This window comes from Neodiprion pinetum, chromosome 2 (assembly GCF_021155775.2).
Source record: "Neodiprion pinetum isolate iyNeoPine1 chromosome 2, iyNeoPine1.2, whole genome shotgun sequence".
Taxonomy (NCBI): domain Eukaryota; kingdom Metazoa; phylum Arthropoda; class Insecta; order Hymenoptera; family Diprionidae; genus Neodiprion; species Neodiprion pinetum.
The window spans coordinates 35,733,766-35,751,251 of NC_060233.1; the positions used below are offsets into that span (position 1 = coordinate 35,733,766).

At 41.6% G+C, this 17,486-nt stretch overlaps 1 protein-coding gene across 2 annotated transcripts; it reads right to left on the reverse strand.

The window, feature by feature from the left end:
• Positions 1–215: 215 nt before the first annotated feature.
• Positions 216–17,024, reverse strand: LOC124213008 (paired box pox-meso protein). Of its 2 annotated transcripts, XM_046613763.2 has the most exons (4): positions 16,173–17,024; positions 10,236–10,566; positions 3,108–3,752; positions 216–2,334 (listed from the first exon to the last, which is right to left on the reverse strand). In XM_046613763.2, the coding sequence occupies exons 2-4, from the start codon at positions 10,276–10,278 to the stop codon at positions 1,742–1,744; spliced, it is 1,281 nt and encodes a 426-aa protein (XP_046469719.1). In that variant the 5' UTR covers positions 10,279–10,566; positions 16,173–17,024; the 3' UTR covers positions 216–1,741. The 2 variants fall into 2 exon arrangements, with proteins under 2 accessions (XP_046469719.1, XP_046469720.1); XM_046613764.2 differs by lacking the exon at positions 10,236–10,566.
• Between the last annotated feature and the right edge of the window lie 462 nt (positions 17,025–17,486).

Below are 17,486 nucleotides of genomic sequence, written 5' to 3' on the forward strand. Positions count from 1 at the left end.
TTTACCGATCTACTAACGTTATCGACTCTGATGCTGGCTCGGAAATTCGGCTGTCGACGTCTTCACCCGTCAACTCGTATAATTGTGTATTTGCAAACGAAGCGCGTAATGTCAGGCTTCTTGTATTTTCTTCTGAAAATTAGCATTTTTTTTATACACCTAGATCTGCGCTGCACATGCATGGGAAGTGAAAGAATTATTTTATAAAAGAAAAGTAGGATATTAAATTGCGAAATTTTATTATACTGTACAATTATAATAGATATTATTTTTCTGATATCGTATAAGCCTTACATTTGACCAATAATCCTATTTTATTCTTTACAATAAAAACGTGATTCCGACACAAATACTCATAACTTATACATCTCATCCCTTAATTATACCATACGCGCCTAGATTCGGCATGAAACAATAACATCGTTCAGCCATTCGCGCATTGCCACGATAAATTTACCTACATGTATATAATATATACGCAAACTTCACAAAGGCAATATTTCGATTTTCAAGCATTCAACGTGTCAAAGCATTGCGTGAGATGCACCCAAATTAGGTAATCAGTACGGGTGTATAACCGGTAATTATGAATTTGATAGAATGTTGAACTAATCCAACAAGCATATTATAAAAATATGTTATTGCAAAAGTGGGAAATAAATTACTTTACAGAGTATATAATACTTGCGATTTATGTCGACCTGAACAACGATTACTGTAATAAATTCGTCTGGTGTTGACCTTAATTGTTGCAGCTTGCACTGTCTATAAAATATTCGAGTAGTACTAAGTGTTTTTAAAATAAATTAACGAATATTAAATCGAACATCAATAGATGACGCGATAAGGTTTGCGCGATAATTCGCAAATAATGCCTACAGCAATTTAGCTACATTGCGGCGCCGTCGTCATTTCGCAGACTCAATAAATAATAAAATATACCTAATCGTACCGTCAACGTCATACACACATGCGCGCACACGCGTTTTATGTACTATGTACACACAGGCAGTCACACATCAACACCCGACCGCAATCGTGCCTCGTACAAATAATTATATTGCTCGTTTCCTATCATAGGTAAACCGTACATAGATAATGTATAGATTTAATCCTACGTATGCACGTTTATATATATATATATAATACAGCTTGTCACAATATCCGCCACTGCCATGCATCCTAAGTAAAATGTTATCATAAATAGTCTATACGTGATATGATATATTTCTATTATTATTTGCGAATAGAGAAAATTTAATATCTACTGTGTACACCGGAGTTGATGAAGGTACCTAATTTATTATATATAAAAAAAAAAAAAAAAAAAAACACCGGTAACTATAATACCAAAAGCTGTACATTCCTCTTGTCCATATGCAAGAAAGCATCACTCACTGTAACCAGATTATGGTGCAGTAACTGCAGTAAACGTCAGCGTGTAACAGCTTGATCGTTGATTGAAGGAAAAGACTAGCCTCAGGGTTTGAACGCTCCAAGGTTCGGGTATTCATTTCTGCTTCTTCCGAGTCCAACGAGCATAAATATAATCCTATCACCGAGTACTTTCGTTTTCGTAACGAGTCACACAGCGTTTATCCGCCGCAAAGTTAGTTGAAAAATCAACCCTTCAAATCGATTTCCATAGTAAATCCTAAATACCTATTCCAGAAAAGTCTAAAGATACATGTATATAATTGCACATTCGTTAACATTCGTCAGTTTCGGTTACAACGCGAAACTAACTGCACGGGCTGGCCGGCTGAGTGGTGTTCAATGATTGCATCATAACTGCAGCCTGCAGTCCGCCCGAAGTCGTTGCCGCGGGATGATGATGATGGTGATGATGATGGTAAAGTGTCGAGGCGTAATACTGCTGGTGGTGATAGTGGTGTTGATGAGGGTGGTTGTGATAATTACTTGACGGAGAGTGGTCATGGTTGTTGTTGTTGTTGTTGTTGTTGTTGTTGTTGTTACCGTTATGATGTTCATGATTGCTGTTGCTTATATTATTGTTGTTGTTGTTGTTATTATTGTTACTGCTGCTGTTATTGCCGTTGTCGTCGTCGCCGTCGTCGTCGTCGTTGTTGTTGTTGTTGTTGCTCGTGATGATGGTGGTGTTGTTATTGTTGTTGTTGATGATCACGCAGAGGGAAGACGGCGCCGAGGAATTCGGTATCGTTGGCACGCTGCTTGCCAGTATATCGTGAACCGTGTGAGGACTTGGCCACTGCAACGCCGTGTTTGACTGTTCACGATGACCACCACCGCCTGGCGTTGGGGTTGGGGGCGACGGGGGCATCTTGCTCGACGACTGGGGCGTCGTCAAGCCCACTGGAACGCATCGGAACTGAATTGTAATTTACTTCCCCGATCTGTGTAAGACACGCTAGAGTCACTACGACTTGCATCGCGGGTCAACGATTAGAGAGAGAGAGAGAAAGAGAGAGAGAGAAAATAGAATGAGAGAGAGAGAGAGAGAGAGAGAGAGAGAAAATAGAATGAGAAAGCGAAAGAGTTAGGGGAATAATTAAGAATTTATTCACAGATGTCATCCCGAATCTATAGAAGTCGCGACTCCGAAGATAAAGATAAAGGTATTTCATTATCGCCGATACTAATTTTATGCATGTACGTTAATTATTTCAGCGAAGTGTGTACTCTGCGTTCACGATGGGTATACAATTGCATCGGCCCTTGCGGGCGAAACAAAAACATCACCACTTGAATAATCGAATCTTAAATAAATCTCAAATTCAGGGAATTATATTTGTACAGTGTGAAGTTAATTCGACCACACGTATAACTTTTATACGATGTATAATCCCTGTTATTTAATACCGATTAGATCGTCTGCCTGATAATTACGCTGTCGTGAAGAATATCGTCGGGAATGTTAAAATTCGACGTAAATATCAGCGTTACGAAAAACGCGTGTAACACGATGCAGGGGCAAGATAATTCTTGGCAAACCAACAGCCGCAAGAACAATTCCAATTAGACGATTACAGTCGAACGGAGGAAAGAAGCCAAAGTAAGAAACGAGACGTTGAAGCGTTACAGACATCGTCAGAGTTTTATATGTATAGGTATGCACGTGGACTCACCTTGATGATGATGATGATGCGTGGCCGCCGATGCCGTACTGTGATAAGGTGTCGGAGGATAAGGCACGGGGCAAAGTGCCGCTCCGGCTGCAGCCGCGGCTGCGTAGAGGTGATGGTGGTGGTGATGATGGTGGGCCGGATGGTGAGGATGATGCGGATGATGAGGGTGGTGAGGGTGGTGATGGATCGCGGTGGACGTCGCGGCGCCAACCTTGTTCCTCAGGATCCTGGATATGCTGGAGACCGAGGGAACGTTGTACTTGTCGCAGACTCCGTCGGACAGCAAACGGTCCCGGATTTCCCACGCGAAAATTCCCGGGTCCTTCAGCTTGAGCTGCTTTATGTACTGCACGACCTTGGGGGTGGTCACTCGGGGTTTGCTTCCTCCGATCGCGCCCGGAAGGATGCTTCCGGTCTCGTGGTACCGCGCTAAAATCTTGCTCACGCATCCGTGGCTGACCCGGAGCTGTCGCGATATGTCGCACGGCCGAATCCCCAATTGCGCCAATTCGACGATCCTCAGTCTCACCGCGTTCGGCAATGGTCTTCCATTCACGAAGACACCACCCAGCTGATTAACCTCTCCGTATTGCTGCTGCTGCTGCTGGCCCCCACCTCCGACTCCGATCCCTCCACCATTGCTATCTGCAAACAAACATCAAGTCCTTGCATCATCTGCACGTATCGATAGCTCGCGATGCTTGCAATACCATTCTATATATATATATATATATATATACAAAAAGAACGCTCGAAGGTACAGGGCTGCAAACGGTCATCGTCATCAGCTAGTGTAACGAACGGGGAGTGTAAAATGGGTGCCACTAACACTAGGCATGGCGCATAACCGGCGTGTCGAACTTGATCATGGGGTAACCTTATGGCCCGTTAAACCCTCGATAAATTCTCGTTTTATTTGTTACTCTTATTGTTTCGAACGTAACCGTTTCATGGTCAGTACCCCGATTCCAAGGCTCGAGATGCCATGTACGAGACATCTCGATATTCCGGTAGTAAACGAGGTCTGGCACCGCTGCAAAGTTCAATTTCACACGAATCGCTTGGAATTTTCCCAACTTGAACGTGCGTTTGAAACATGGGACAGAAAAGGTGGGATTTTTCTGCCGACATATTGTTTCAATTGGTGCTCAATTTCTGTTTATGGGACTGATCAAGATAGGTATCATATATACTGTCATGCGACACAGATTGTAGAGGCGTTCGCGAAAATCTCGACTCGTATTCTCTCTGGGATGTTTCGACTGGATATGAACCGCGACGACAATAATTCTTGCAAAGATATTAAGTATGCAAAGCACTCTAGTGACAGGAGTTAAACTGTACCAGAGTTCAATTTAGAAACGAGACTGACGTAACAAAACAGTCGTGATATGCGAAGTCGTGGGTTTTTGTCTCGGTATTTCGATCTCGCGGTTGCGATTGTAGGTAGTCGAGAGTTTGTTCTGCCTCATTTACCGGGGCTGCCTGCAGCTTCAAGTACCGTACAAGCTTGAAAGATCCGACGCGTGCTTTTCAAGATGCCGTGCAATTGCTTGCCATGCTTTAGACGCATTCCATAATGAAATAACTACGGTTTTTTTTTACAGAATATAACCACCACACCAATCGTGTCTACGTTTGAATAATCCTCTACGATTAATTTCACGACATAACTCTGGGCAAATATTACACAAGGTACCAGCGATGTTTCAACTATGCTGTTGCTATTTCATAGGTATGAATTGTGGTGAACAGAAGGGCAAAGTGGTAAAATGAATTTTCTCAACATTTCGTAACTATAATACGGTTACAAATAAAATCAAGCACCCGTTCTTGGGATCCAATGGATCCATTGTTAATCTGCAGCGAAGAATAGATAATTTCCATATCTTCTTTAAATTAATTTACCAATTACTCGACGTTCCCGGTAGATATTTATAATCCATTCGGCTTACGTTCAGAATACGAGCTTCAGGATAAAAGCATTTGGAGAATCTTGCGTAAAGAGTTTCGTAGAAAGGGAAAAATCTAGAAGATCTCGACGAAACGACATAGGTATCTGTGTCGGCACGCGCCCCTCCGGGTTTTCCGAAGGGTAAATCGTCTAATGAGATCCATGCATCGTTCGGCCCGTCCGCGTCGCGGTGGGTTAACACTTGAGTTAACAGTCTGCCCTTGAGTAACCCTTAATTAGCAAACTCCTTGCCCTGGCAATTGCCCCTGGAGTTGAATTCCGGGGTTGGATGGCGGGCGCGGTGCAGCACGTTTCGAATCTCCTACATACGGACGACGTCTGACGCCGACGATGAGCTAGACGTTATAGCTCGATTCTCGCTACCCCAATGCAACGTCTTGCTGGTACGCGAGTAGATCTATTATAGCTGCAGTCTCTCTCCTACCCGCCGACGCAGGGTCAGAGGCTATCTTTAACTTTGACCGCGCCGACCACGTTTGTCTGATTTTCGAAAAGCAGGAGCCACGCGAGTCGAGCTATTTCCACCAGCCCGCCGTGAAACTCATTCCGTGCTGCATGTCACACGTCAATCTTTGACCATCGGATGTAGCTCGTAATTATATGTACTCCTTGATCGCACGCAGATTCTGATCGATCCTGATACATCTGCGAAGAGTCGAGAAGAAGAAGAAGAAGAAGAAGCTGTGCTTTCGTGAAGTCAAAGTTTTCACTCCGATTCGACTCCTGGTCGGTGATACTTGAGTCGGGTGTTCGTCACCCTTAATTAAATTCTGGTTCTTGGAGCGATATAATAAATCTGTACCGCGGTGAGTAAAATGATACGACGGAGGACGATCATCGACCCACTATTTCTGTGTATCGTCACACTCTTTGAAGAAATAACCGACTTTCTAAAACTCGAAGACTTGGCTTGTGCAGGGGCTTTTAGAAAAAAAGTAGCTAGCTGCACTAATTGTGGAGGAGAAATGTACCTAATTAGTTGCTGCTTGTCCTTTCTTTTTTTACCGCCTTCCTGATCCACGAGCTGCTCTGGTCTAGAGCTTTGGACCGTTGATCAACGGGTAAACCTCAACACCTATATGTTGGTTACACCGACTTTCTTTCCTCGCTTCCTATGTCGTCAATCACTCCGTGTATTAATTTTCTGAGTAGTTTCTTTCAGTTTACGTGATCGGCGTACAGTTATTTCGAGATTGCATCATTTCAAATTCAGCTGGCTGCTTTTCCAACTCTGTTAAATGTGAAGGAAAACTGGATCTCGATAATCGAAAAACTTCGGCCCTCCGTATTGCTCAGAAACGAAACCTGAACATAGTTTCATATTATTCTACAATTGACTTGTACCAAAAACATAATACAGAGTCATTTTTCGTCTATCGAAACCACTCGAATGCCAAGTGAAAGACCAAAGCTCGTATTCTTGTTCGGATTTTATTCACTGGAAAGCTTTTTGTTGCGAAAGTTTGGCGAAAGGGTTGAAAATTAACGCGTCAACGCATCCCGGTGACAGCCTAGACAAGGTAGTTTAAAATTGGCGCCAGCTCAAGCTCATTTCGCGAACTATTCAACGCCTTTGGCATTTAATTTACTGTGCAGAATGAAACTAATCTACAGAAGTGAGGTACCTGGTCATTCGAAATACCTCGGCTAGTTTTCACCTCCGGTAACGTCTGCATACAAATTATACCTATAATAGCTGACGTATTCTTGATTTGTTCTTTCGAACATGGAAGAACGTATACATCAGGAATGACAACCTTCAGTACCAGCAAATAAAAAATTTTCAGTGATTCGCGCGCGTAAAGTTTCACTTTTTTTTCTACAAATTAAGCAATAAGAGTCGCACTTTTGAGCTTTTGAGACTTCAGGACAGTTATTAAACCTGAGTGAATCGTTTTTTTTTTTTTCTAAAAAAATATTAATTTTGAAATCGTTATAAGCAATCAAAGTGTAAAAAATTCTTATGACGGATTTGTGATCTGCAGCGATCCAAGAAACCCTCCTATACCAAATTTCATCGAAATCTGTCGTGTAGATTTAATGTGCTCCTAAAATGGTTAATGCAACTTGTGTTTTGCAGTAAAATTTGACAATTTCTTTTTTTTAAATTTATTTCTCTTCCATTCTGTCACCAATAACCCGAAAGCTATAATATATTTCGGCGGAAGGTTTCCCTCGTAATATTTTCACTCTGTTTTATTTTTATTCTCTTCACCTTTTCGTTTTCTTTTACTTTTTGAACGCAATAAATCCGAACGGAGGGAGAGTCGGTGTTGGAGACTGAACGGTGCAGTCTTGAATAATTCTCGGAAGAGTTTCTCCGCCGACGGAGACGCGTTTTTGCCAACGTTGTACGTCTCTCTCTTTCTCTCTCTCTCTTCAGCCCCGTTTACCCCTCATTTCATCGCCATTTTTTTCATCCTCTTTCCACTCGGCGATGGTGCAGGTTGTGCGCATACTCGTGCATCGGTGTCGGAACGCGTTTGCCTCGAATGGCTTCTCAAGAAACGAGCAATCCACACTCGCATTCGTGTGCGGATGCAGAATTGTAACGAATTACACGAGCTTACGCGCACGTTACCATTTATCACATGGCTCACACCATGGCTGCGTGTATTGTACATATAGGTATACATGTCTGCGAACTTGCGAATCGAGCGCAACGAGATGCGCTCCCCTTGATAAATAACGCGTCTTAGACTTTGCCTTGCGCAGTTTTCGACGACTATTAGCTCGGCATTTCATTTCTTAAAATTCACGTAAGTCGAGTAAAAAAATGACCAAAGATCGCGTAGCTGCGATCATATGAGCGGGTACCGATTGTGTCTATTAAGTATTTGTGAGAAATGAGTCTTGACAATCTCGAATGATTTTTATTCCTAGACAGGGTGTGTGTATGTATATATTAGTTGCGCTTTTATTACTGCACGCTAACTCGTGTACTGAGCTAAATACCTATTGTAACGAGAAATCAATGCAATGCAATCCATACGGTGATTTCAACTATTTTGATAATTACCGTTGATAATCACAACTATATAATTAAAACCATGCTGAGAATACACAGAGATTCAATTCCGAAGAAATTTCGATCAGCTTATCAAAAATCATTTCGCAAATGAAAATCGGTTCAATCAGAAATGCTTGATAAGCAAAATTCGGTTCCGCGTTCGCACAGAGCGCATTGTAAGAAAAATTCTATCCTCGACGAAAGAATCCAACCGGGCCTGGAAGAGGAATAATTAACAGAATTAAAATACGATATCCAAAGTATAAAATATCCGGGTTAAAGGTTTTAACGGTTTCTTGGTACGAGGGTTGCGCTGTACGACGTAAGAGAATAGAGGAGTATAGGTGTTGCGGTTAAAGCTCGTTGGGCAAGCGAACGAGGTGATAAGCAAACAAGTAAACACCGAGCAAATAGAGTCGGATAGCTCTGTTCCGCGGTAAGAGAGAGCACACAGAACGGGGTGTACAACGCACACGCCGATGGACAAACAGGTTCGCCGGGGGCGCGCGCGCTTAAAAAGATAGGTATTACAGATACCTACACACCGACGCACGCTGCGCGCCCTGTTATACGTGCGTACCTACGTATAATACATGCAGGAACTTGGGCGCGTTCACATGTAATATTATTAGAGTTTTTCCCGCAAGGAGTGATGAATGGCCGAGATCAAAGAGGCCGACACGTGTAGTCGGTTTACACGCGTGTAGTACATGTGTTTAACCACGACCAACACGCGGCTCGCCACCGAGCTTTCGACGACGCCTCGCGACGCTTGCGGCGGACTTGAGCAGACCTACGAGCGAAGAGCGCCTAACTTCGTTTCGTGCACCCCGCGTTCGCCGTCCCGAGGATCGAGCCTCGCAGGGTTCGTCGTCGAGACCTTGCCGCGAGACTCGGGGAGGTTCCTGCTGAGGGTTCCCGAGGGTTCGAGGAGGCGGGACCCGGTCGCGTGATGGATGTCAGTTTCACCGGCGTTGAACAAGCACCGCGTGCGGCTTTATTTAGGATCGGGGAACCGAGAACGGGACAAAATTTCCTCTATTCTCTTCACTTCTCTCACGTTATAAAACATCGCGTGTAATGCCTATACAGCATCCACACAAAAGTATAACGTGCCTGCATTTTATCGCGCGTGTAATACTTTATACGTTCAACGCGCGGTGTGTATAACACCTGTTGGAAGCGATATGTTGTAGAATGAACAAACGAACGCAATTTGTCCGCTTCTTCTCAATGTTTGTTCAACTTACGATACGTCAGACGCGGTCAAACTTCTATCGCAAAGTCTCCGTTTGCGCACCGTGCTGCTGCTATAACATAATTCAATCTCTGTGAATTTCGCACGATTTCAAGACACTTTCACCTACATAAAATAATAGATCATCCGTGGGCTCGGCATGTTTCCAAAATCTTTCATATCCATATTTTGACAATGTCAAATTTTTGCACACGACCGTACAACACGTAGGTTGGTATAATGAACTTTATTCAACGCGAGCATGATTCACGCGTTTATCTTTCGTGCATGTTTTCCATAGGTACACAAAGCACCTATTTATATGCTATACATATGTATACGCTGTCGCGAGTAAATCCGACATTACGCGACCCTAACTTCAATTTCGTGCTTCGTGAAAAGCGCTCAACATAATCTTGTTATAGAAAGAATCATGTGCAACAAGGAGGAAACGGTCTTTTCGCATCACGTATTTGCAACATTTGCCTTCGACTCATCTAATTGTAAGACTCATATTGCGAACTTATACTCGGCCCGAAAAGACCGAGTTTGCCTTCTTGTTACACAATATACTGTTTTACTCCTGCAGTACTGAACATTTGCAGAATGAAGGGAGAAACTAAAGTTTATCTGTATACACACACACACACACTTTGCTCTTGCATTTTTGTTCTGCTTCAAGATTATAATCTACGTCTTACTTCCACAGGGTTTCGGATTTTGCAACATTCACAAATAGAGCGCAAAGATTCCACGACTCGTTTGTAATAGACAAATATTATAGCGGATAACGTACCTATCTGGCTAATAAGACTAACTATAAATAAATTACAGAATAGAGGAAACATGTAGTTTTCATCGCCAATTGCGCAGCGCAACTTATATATTATATATATATATGTATACCTATATTTACGGGACGACGATAATTCTGGGATGAGGCTGCCATGTTTGCAAACTACGTTGTAAGCCGGTACGATAATCCCGTAGGATGATTTACAGACTACCTGCAGAGGTCGCTAACACGAGTGGTTGTTGCAGTAGCTAACCGCTGCAAGCTCCCTCGTTCGTCGTTGTGTCCACACGGATGCATGAAAAAGCGGTTGCCTAAGTTAACCACAGCAGCTCGAGGAGGCCCAAACCTCGAGAACTAATGGTGGCGGAGTACATAAATCCCGAGGTGCTGTTGATAGGTTGAATCTCAACGCTCAACGCTGGCAACGACGTCTTTGATCTGCTGCATAGATATTAATTAAAACGAAAATAAATCAGATCATTTAAACACCGCGTTTGTACTCGATGTTATGTATGCTTTCTTCTGCTTCCCCCATATAGCTTCTGCATCGTGCAGGCATCTGATATAACATAAATACTATGATATTATAAGTTAACGAATTCCATTGCAGATTGCATCTGAGATATACCTGCAAACGTGATTTATTGTTGCTTATAATACGACTTAGTCAACAACGACATATGTCACTCCGCAGTGTTTGTAACATCTCATGTGATGCCGGACAACTTGTAACAGAATATAATTCAGATGACATGTCTATTCAACGGGTTTAATCTGTACTTTTACAAATTTTTCTCATTATCTACAGACTCGCATACGTTATATACACAGGAACCAAGTTAATTGCGATAAAATAAATAGATTATTATGGTTACGTTGTCGCCTGGAGGACTTGGATCCTCATCTCATCCTCATACCCAGAAACTGTATAATTTAATACCGCACTATGAAATGTTTCTCGCCACAAGTAAGGGAATCAATCGGATCCAGAACTAGAATCAGCACCGAACCGTCGCGCTTCGGTGCAGATAAGCACGGTCGGCAAAGGAATAAGTAATAGCTATGAATAACAGTTGTAATAATAATAATAACAACAACAGTTACAATGAAAATGAATTTAAAAAAATATTTAATACCCATAAAGAGAATTGGCTGGTGCAGATTTTATTAACGCGGCCTGACCGCTTCGGAACCCAATATACTCATACATGTAACGTGCGTAGCTGTGGCAGCCGATGAACGTGTAAGTACAATATTTATGTACCTCTGCATCATGCATACCTGAACAAATGTTCAGGCGCACCTGAAATTATGCATATACACTCTTTCGGTTCTCTCATCACATTATACGTTGAATTTATTTGTTACTTATTGCTACAATATACCTATATTAACATACAGTGCGTAAGTATAATGTAATTGTAACGCGAACAAAGAATTGTTGCCATCTCTAATTATGCACTTGCAAACTGAAATACACATCGTCGCTTTCAATTGTTTTGTCAAATTGAACAATGACTGCGACACGTTGTGTGCTCTACTTGCATTATTGCAGGGTAAACAAGAGGAATGATATTATATGAAATTGAGGGACACCCCATATATGTATAGGTATAATGTACACGGGTAGTTCGACTGCGGCGGTTCGCAATGGATTTGCAATTGTCACGGCTAGATGCAAAACTCGAGAACCGTAATATACCAATGCGATGAAATTTTTTCATTGACTCTGATCGATTTCGTTTTCTTTTTACAGTGCGCTATAAGGCGCTACACCTCGTGCGTGCGACGATATAAAATTTACGACCCCAACTCGACAGATTCGATTATCGGCCTGGCTCTTACATATATGCATATATACATCCATACGTACAAGATAATTATAGCTCTGCATGTGTTGTACTAACAATAAGATCTGATTATAATCATGTACAACATTTGCAATGCAGGTATGATCAAGGTGTGTGTTCACTTTACATTTGTACTGTAGAAATTGCACGTGAAAAACGATGGAAATCGACAATCACCAACCATCGTATAACTAGTCGAAGTGTTATTCCTATATGTACAATAAATTGTCACAGTCTATACACACATCATGTTCAATGTATTTTATGTAACCGGATCTGAATAGTCTAATTCATGCGTTGTAAAGAATTACACGCGCAGTGAAATTCTCATGGTAAGCATTGTTGTAGTTACGGAAAGTTGAGATTTTATCGTTCAGGTGATTGTACACGTGTTTGATAATTATATAATTTACACAGAATGAAAACAAAAATGAACCTTGACCCCACAGCCAGATTCCTCAAAGAATATGTCAGCAAAAATGACACCCGAATAATTATGTATGTATCATGCTGATTATATACTCCGTGAATGTGTATTTTATTTAGTAACGATACGCACGTTATCTAGTGCAAGTTCAATAATCCAGACGATTATCTGAGTACTTTTACCAGCTAATTATTAGTACATCGATTACAACAGTGCGGATATACTTAGGCCGGCACAATCGTGTTTATAATATATGACGTCAGTGATACTAGTGTATAATATTATAACTTCCAAAGTAGATCGTGCAGATGTGATTTAATAACGGTTACACCTACGCGTGTAATTGAAATTCTAATCTTTCGTTTGCGTCACGAGGCCCCAAATAATTTCCTGCAATTATTTGTCATATCCGCATGAGATAATTCGCCAATAATATATCTGTCACGGCATAAAAATAACAATTAACCTCTACCGTCAATGTAATATAAAACATTATACGCATCGGCAAAACAACTTTCTAAATTCTTTACTTCTTCTCAAAATCAAGGGTGCATACCTACGTGTACTGTTAGCCGTAAGACGAATCCCGGGAAACGGAAGTGTGTTTACACGGTACACAATACAAGGGATTGCTGGCTGCAGCTTCGGAAAAGGTGCAGATTTTTGAAAGGTCCTGAACTACTCGGCGCCGGCGCCTGTTGGGTGCATTGTATACGTCTAGCTTTATAAGTCCGGCGATATTAAGGGACGAATCCAGCCGACGAGGCGAGGGTACAAACCGTGATACGCTCTGATAGTGACGGTCGCGTATCGTGATTACGCGTACGTACTGTTGAAATAAATGTACAACTTTCAGCAGGATTCGTATGGCGTGTTACGGGGCAGTGCGAGTGTACGAGTATACCGAGAGTGGGATAGGTCAGGTGAGAGACGGCGAGAGAAATCCGAACCCGAAGAAGAAAGACGACGAAGTCTCGACATTTTCGGAAGCGAACCGATTGGCCCGAGTGTTTGCATACCGTCCTTTGTCAACTGAGGATAGGACCGCTTCTAAAAGCTGTATTTAATATTTATTTGGTGTAAACAGTACTAATTGAACGCTAATGAATCTATAACTACTCGCTCTCTCTCTCCGTGGCGTAGCTCCGACTCGATCCTGACTAACTCTTCGTCGCTGTGTACCAACTTATCCGGGGACTGCAACTCCAGCCTCCGCCCGAACTCCCGCATGCATACCTAGGTAACCTGGGATATATGCTCCCCTACCCCGAGCCCATTTCGAACCGAAACTCCGGGCTAGCCCAAACCAATCTACCCCAAGTCAACTCAAAGCTTCAGCGCGTAAACTGCTACTGTGCGCGTTTATTTTTTTTTGTTTTTTTTTTATTGCTTTCTTGGTCCATTTGGTATTTCCTGTGCAAACCCTGTACGTATTTAATAATGAAACATCAGCGAGATTTGCTGAACTCGAGGACCACGTTGTTTATTTGTTTAATTTAATTTTTTTTTTTTTTTTATCACAGAGTTCCGCAGGATGTGAGTTAAATTCTATAGTAAACACGCAACTGGAAACTCACCGCAGTATTCTCCATTTGTTGATAAATTGAAACTCACAATGCAGATGACTGAAAATCTACAAGGAACAAGGGTATTAGGTATTAAGGACAATGACTGCATGTCCGCAGTGATACGCGTATCGTATAATGTCTATAACATACATTTCGCCGACAAGTATATTTCGTTAAACAGCTGCTTACGGGCAGCACTGCACGCAGGAAATGCATCTAATTATCACGCAATTACCAAAGCAGCTCTAAGATATTTACATTAATTGTTTACCCACACTAATGATGTAGGTACACACGGTGTTAAATATAATATACACACACATGTGTCTATATGGTATGCATATGTGTGAAATGCACCCGAAGCTCGCAGCTAAAGCTTGACAAAAACAGGAAGAAAAAACGAAACAGAAAACAAAAACAAACAGACAAACATGCGTATGCAAGGCCAGATCCAAAACTTTCGTAAGTATAAGTCGAGGAGACACGCAGTATATTAGAAAGGGTGAGAAAGTTGGAAAGTAAAAAAAATTATTTGACCTGCACTTCTTATTAAAGAAGCAAATCCTACGCAAGAATTTAAGTAATGTACTCAGAAAACAGTGATGATGGATATACTCACCGTTGGTTGCTAAATGAACACCTTTTTGTTTGAATCAAATTTGTATACCTACGTAAATTTTAATGCAGGCTAGAATGTACTGTGAAGCGAAGACAAAGAAAGATATTATTCTGCAGATAGGGATCTGATAATAATTTGGAATGTCCGTTTAATTTGCACGAGATAAAACAATCATCCAGTTGCTTTGAGGCTATATATATATCCTATATATATATATATATATAAGTTGCAAAAAAGTCTTATGTCGCTGTGACTGCACCCTCTGGATGAAAAGTCGATTAGAAAACGTTATCGCATCATTGAATCCGCAACACGGTGCAAATCGTGTATATATATAAAAATATATATATATATACACGATTTGCACCGTGTTGCGGATTCAATGATGCGATAACGTTTTCTAATCGACTTTTCATCCAGAGGGTGCAGTCACAGCGACATAAGACTTTTTTGCAACTTATAGTATAGACTCTGTGTGTGTGCGTATACTATAATTATAAAACTATATTTAATATGTAACACTCGTGCAGAAATAAAGTGCAGATTCTTCAACCGACTGAACGCATATTATGAAAAACAAGAGTCAGCATGCTGATATCGTGATATATATTTATTATACGGTTAAACACGATTCAATTGTTCAATTCTATCTTTCGGTAAAATCTATAGACTTGTAGTGGAAGTCTATGGTAAAATCAAATTAATTTTAATATTTATATGCATAAACCATAAATATACTCCATCCAATAAAAACGTGTAGGTATAAACTGTAATGATACAGTTACACGAACACGCGGAATTGCAAGTGACCTGCAATTTTGTGCAAATAATTCATACGTCGTCAACTTCAACTTTCTGATCATCCTAGGCCTGATTTCTAATTGCACCGTTTCTAACAATAAGACCACGTTATTCATTGTACAGAAGTATGGACTAATATTGTATTGCTTGCAGCATATCCGTTATTTTCATATTGTATCACATGCAGTGTAACATTTATAACTCGAATTTTTCGCTTTTTTTTTGCCTTGATGATCAATCGTTACATTTTTCAATCGAAAGTGTTCACATACGATTTGCGTAGAGTGGTTATATAATGAATAGATACATAATATGCATATCCCACGCATTATTGAGGTTTCATCAATATTGCTTTATAAGCATTTTGTTAGAATGTTTGAATTGTTAAAATTGCCTTTCGGTACCTTCACCATTAAACAGATGCCTCGATTACAACTCTTCAAAATCCACGTGTAGAAATATCAATCCCAACACATTTTGTAACGTGATAAAAATGAACTGTAACACGAATGAAAAAGCAATAGATAACAAAATCATGATGATCCGTGCAACCTTAGTTACACTGAAATTGTTTATCACGTTATACGAGAACGCGTGTATTCCCGCACGTAGCCGTTCCTCGTTTCGGACCGAAATTACAAATCGAATAAAGCAATAACAATTTTCCACAACGTTGTATAGGCTACTTAAAATAATAATTAAGACGTTTGGATAAACATCACGTGCAGGCAATTCTGTTAGGTTAGGTTATTTGCAATGTAAAATCAATGTTGCAGGCTTACCACCATGCACCGTTGGATCCATTTGAAGGCTGAACACCTATTACGGAGCCGACGGCACATACAACGGCGAAGCTTGAGCTTTATCGCTAGCGTACTCGTTGCCGTATAACTTGTTGCTAGACGGTGTATATGACAAGCTGGTGTTGCATGCAGCCGTAAGTAGACGTCCGATAGAGCCAAGTTCCCGTTTTCCGAGTGAAAAGTATATCACAACTGCCGCATGTGTGTAACGTGTCCGTTGCACACAAGTCGGAAAGCGACGCGTATAAGTTTATAAGGTGCGATAACGCTTGCACCGGCCTCGCTAAGCACAGCGTCCTCTGCTCCTCAAATAATATTGTTTAAAACAACACTTGGTCACTCGATTGCCGGAGTTGTCGCATCTCACTCTACCGTACAACGAATACGTCCCATTCGTAAACGCATTACATGCGCGTATACGTTGCTTTGCTATATCGTGTATATTGCAGGTATGTTCAATTTTCATTCCAATATTTCATTACGTTTTCCATTCCGCCAGACAATCGATCGATTCGAGTTCAAAACTCGTATAGCGAAAAAGGGAAAAGAACCACCCGCGGGCCGGGTGGACGAAAAAAAAATTCGGAAAAGATATAAAGACCGTCAAACGAAACCGCGTGAAAAAAAGTCGAGAAAAAATAAATACATAAAGAGATTAGAAAAAAAAAAAAAAAAAACCAATAACAACAACAACAACTATAACAAGAGTAGAACGTAAGACAGGACAAAAAGAAAAAAGAAAAGAATAAACAGATATTTCAACAATGAAAAAAATAAAATAAAATTAAAACAACAAAACAAATGGACACGGTCACTGGCGCACGGCTTGCCCTTCGCTGCCACACTGACTGAGACGACAGATTTACCAGAGCAGAAATAAGAGATCTTTTGACTATACAGTCCGTGTCCGTCTCTTGGCCGGTTGTACTACCCGGAGCGAGTCGTCGTTCGCAATTGTGTTAGTTAGCGGCCGGTGAGCTTTCGCGCCTCGGTGTAAGTGCACGGTTTTCGTTCCGCGCATGCGCCCGCGCGAGCCCGCCTATAACGCGGTACACCCTGGTGGGCGGAGCCCGGTTGCCATGGACCATTGGCGAGCGCACAGACCGTGAGGAAACGCCTCCTTTCCGCTCGCGCACTCACCAACACTCGGCGATATCTTTCCGCCCGGGTTTCCCTGGCGTCCTAAGCTTTCCACGCATCACGGTTAACACCGACTCGTCCTATATGCACACGCGCAGCACGCCCAAGCGATGCGTGCAACCACCACCACCACCACTACCGCTTCTTATTCTT

Bases quoted from the DNA above. Each gene is read 5' to 3' on its own strand.
- LOC124213008 (XM_046613763.2), bottom strand. From the start codon at position 10,278: ATGGCAGCCTCATCCCAGAATTATCGTCGTCCCGTAAATATAG. The intron at 3,753-10,235 runs GTATACATATAT...GTTTGTTTGCAG, and splicing joins TCGTCGTCCCGTAAATATAG to ATAGCAATGGTGGAGGGATC. The intron at 2,335-3,107 runs GTGAGTCCACGT...GATGCGTTCCAG, and splicing joins GCATCATCATCATCATCAAG to TGGGCTTGACGACGCCCCAG.